Here is a 2,667-nt window from a genome sequence, read left to right on the forward strand (position 1 = left end):
ACAACTAAACAGTGTTTATTTAAACCAAATTACTCAATTGGCCCTAACATTTGGTGGCAGCTACGGGCCTATGCGTTTAATTAACCTTTGCAATAATAGATAAATAGAGGGGGGGAGGGGGTGGACACGATTAAGGGGGAATAATTCTAAAAATAGAGGATTCATAGTGGAAGGGTGTAAAATAAATGAAAAGAATACTTGACAAATCACCACATTTAAACAGCGATCATGGAAAATAGGGGAGTTTATTAAAGATTACAAATCTGGAAAGTACAAGTAGGAAAGTGCTATACATTTGAATTGGTCCCAAACGGCGGAACGAGCGGAACTACCAACACGCAGAGCTGTTACAAGAGCGTTAACATTCTTAAAAAAAAACACAGGCTAAAAATGTGTTTAAAAAAATCTGTGACAATAGTTCTAAATGGAACAATGTTGGCCAGTTGTAAATTCAACCGATTTCAGTGAGTATCGCATTTGAAAAATAGCTAAGACGACAGAAAAATTAAAGTTCATCACCAGGAAACATAATATTATTTTGGACAAAGCTTGGTCAGACATAACCTTTTTAAACATAGCAATAAATCTACAAATGTTCTTATAGATAAAAAATAGTTAAAAGTACATAACAAGATAGTTCATTTCCCAGCTGGGTGTCTCATTTTTCTTGTGTTGTAAAGATAAAAGTTCAAAACACTTACACTACCTGTAATTTTTTTGGCACAGTTTAAAGAGAAGGTGGGTGGATTTGGGGCAAATCAATTATTTAATAATATCTTGCTGGTGTTTGTCTTAAATGTCTATCCTTGTGTGTAATGCGCTGTGCTTGTTGTCGTGGTCCCAGTAGGAACAGTGCATCATGGAGAGATCTGCTGGCTGCCTGGCGCAGGGGAACTGCAGGCCGGCCCCGTTGCTGGAAGAAGGCGGGGGAGCAGGGCTGAGTTGCTGGGGGTGGGGGTGGTGGTGGTGGCTCATGCCGTTATAGGAGTTCACCATGCTGGGCAGGGCCATGCTCTGCACTCGGGAATAAGGGTTATAGGACGCGTGCCCTGAGAGTCCCTTCACATTGACAGAGCCGACGTTGCCACCGGCCATTTGGCAGGAGGCGTAAGACATCGGCGCAGGCGGCTGTCCAAGAGGCCAGGAATTATTCATGAAAGTCGACTGCAAGTACTTGGGAGGGCCGATGTAGCCATAACTGTCACTGGCGAATAAAGCCGTCTTGCTGTGTTGGAAATGGGTGGGAGGTGGTCGGAAAGGGCGCTTCATCCTTCTCCTCCTTCTATAGTTGCCCTTTTCAAACATATCTTCACAAGCCGGGTCTAGAGTCCAGTAATTGCCCTTCCTTTCCCCGCCACCTTCCCTGGGCACTTTGATAAAACACTCGTTGAGGCTCAGGTTGTGTCGGATGCTATTTTGCCAACCTTTCTTATTCTTCTCGTAGAACGGGAATTTGGTGATGATGTACTGATAGATGCCAGATAGAGTGAGCCGTTTCTCTGGGCTCTCTCGGATAGCCATAGCAATGAGGGCCACATACGAATAGGGCGGTTTCTGAGTCGGATCGGGTTTCTCCGCAATCTTGTCCGGGGATGATTCGCTCTTGACTCGGTCTTTAGAGCTAGACGTAGAGGTGCTGTCGGTCATCAGAACCATAGTGTCATCTTCGGGGTGCTGGTAGGTGGCCATCGTGAAATCTAAGTCCCCTTTCCCACTTTTCGCATGCACGGTTTCGCAAATAATTGCAGTATCAGCGCCTATAGTTGCAGTGCAAATTCTTTGTTGCTTTAAGTCCCCAGGTCTGTACTCGGTCCAAAGTCTTGTTCAAGTTCGTGGTCAGTTTATGCAGTGCATTTGTAATAAATAGTTGGTTACGAGTAGGTTACTGTGATTGTAGAGCCCAAGCTGTGGGTCTCTATCGCTTTAAGCCTTGCCCTTTTCGTCCCCTTGCCCAGAGAAAAATGCGTCCTCCGATTCGCGAATCCTTCAGCCTATGCACTCCTCTCATTAGTGTAACTGATCACATTTCCGCTTGCGTCATTCTCTCTCTCCCCCATCAAATATCAAGACTTCGCTTCAACTTAGATATCGGTTACATGCTGGTGCGGCTTACTATTAACACGATTGTACCTTTAAAAGTTAAACATGTGGGAAATTTTAACACGCTCTTTGAAAAATAATATCCTTTCAGAACAATTGTATTATTCTCAGAGCTACTATTGCAGCTCCATGTATCTGTTCAGTCAGTGTCGCACCGACATTGTAACAGGGCAGGAGATATGACACACACGACTGCAAGAAAGCTGTACGGGCGACTAGATTCCTGTGGAAATCCGTCAGGTCCTTTCGAATACCCGAGAACGGCGGAATTGTAAAGAAAATTAGACCATTCGAATAGATTGTAGGATAGAAACAACCCGTGCATCAGACGGCTATGTACAAAAAGTGCACGAGTTACTTACAGAAACCCCGTTTGCACTGTTCTAGATTTAGTCCGATAATGACAAATTAAACAATGATGGTTAAAAAAAAGCACCGATTGGGTTGAGCTTTGTGTCTGTCACTGTCTGAATGGGCTTCAGAACCCGGGAGTGAAACCAGCAAATCCAGTTTGCATTGATCTAAATCAGATCACATGGCACCATGAACCTGACTTGAACGCATGAA

At 44.2% G+C, this 2,667-nt stretch overlaps 1 protein-coding gene across 1 annotated transcript; it reads right to left on the reverse strand.

Annotated features, from left to right (window-relative positions):
* Positions 1-792: 792 nt before the first annotated feature.
* On the reverse strand, positions 793-1,689 carry foxl2a (forkhead box L2a). The gene has a single exon (XM_070882371.1). It carries the CDS (start codon positions 1,687-1,689, stop codon positions 793-795), a length of 897 nt encoding a protein of 298 aa, XP_070738472.1.
* Between the last annotated feature and the right edge of the window lie 978 nt (positions 1,690-2,667).

Source organism: Pristiophorus japonicus, chromosome 6, assembly GCF_044704955.1.
Source record: "Pristiophorus japonicus isolate sPriJap1 chromosome 6, sPriJap1.hap1, whole genome shotgun sequence".
NCBI classification, from domain to species: Eukaryota; Metazoa; Chordata; class Chondrichthyes; family Pristiophoridae; genus Pristiophorus; species Pristiophorus japonicus.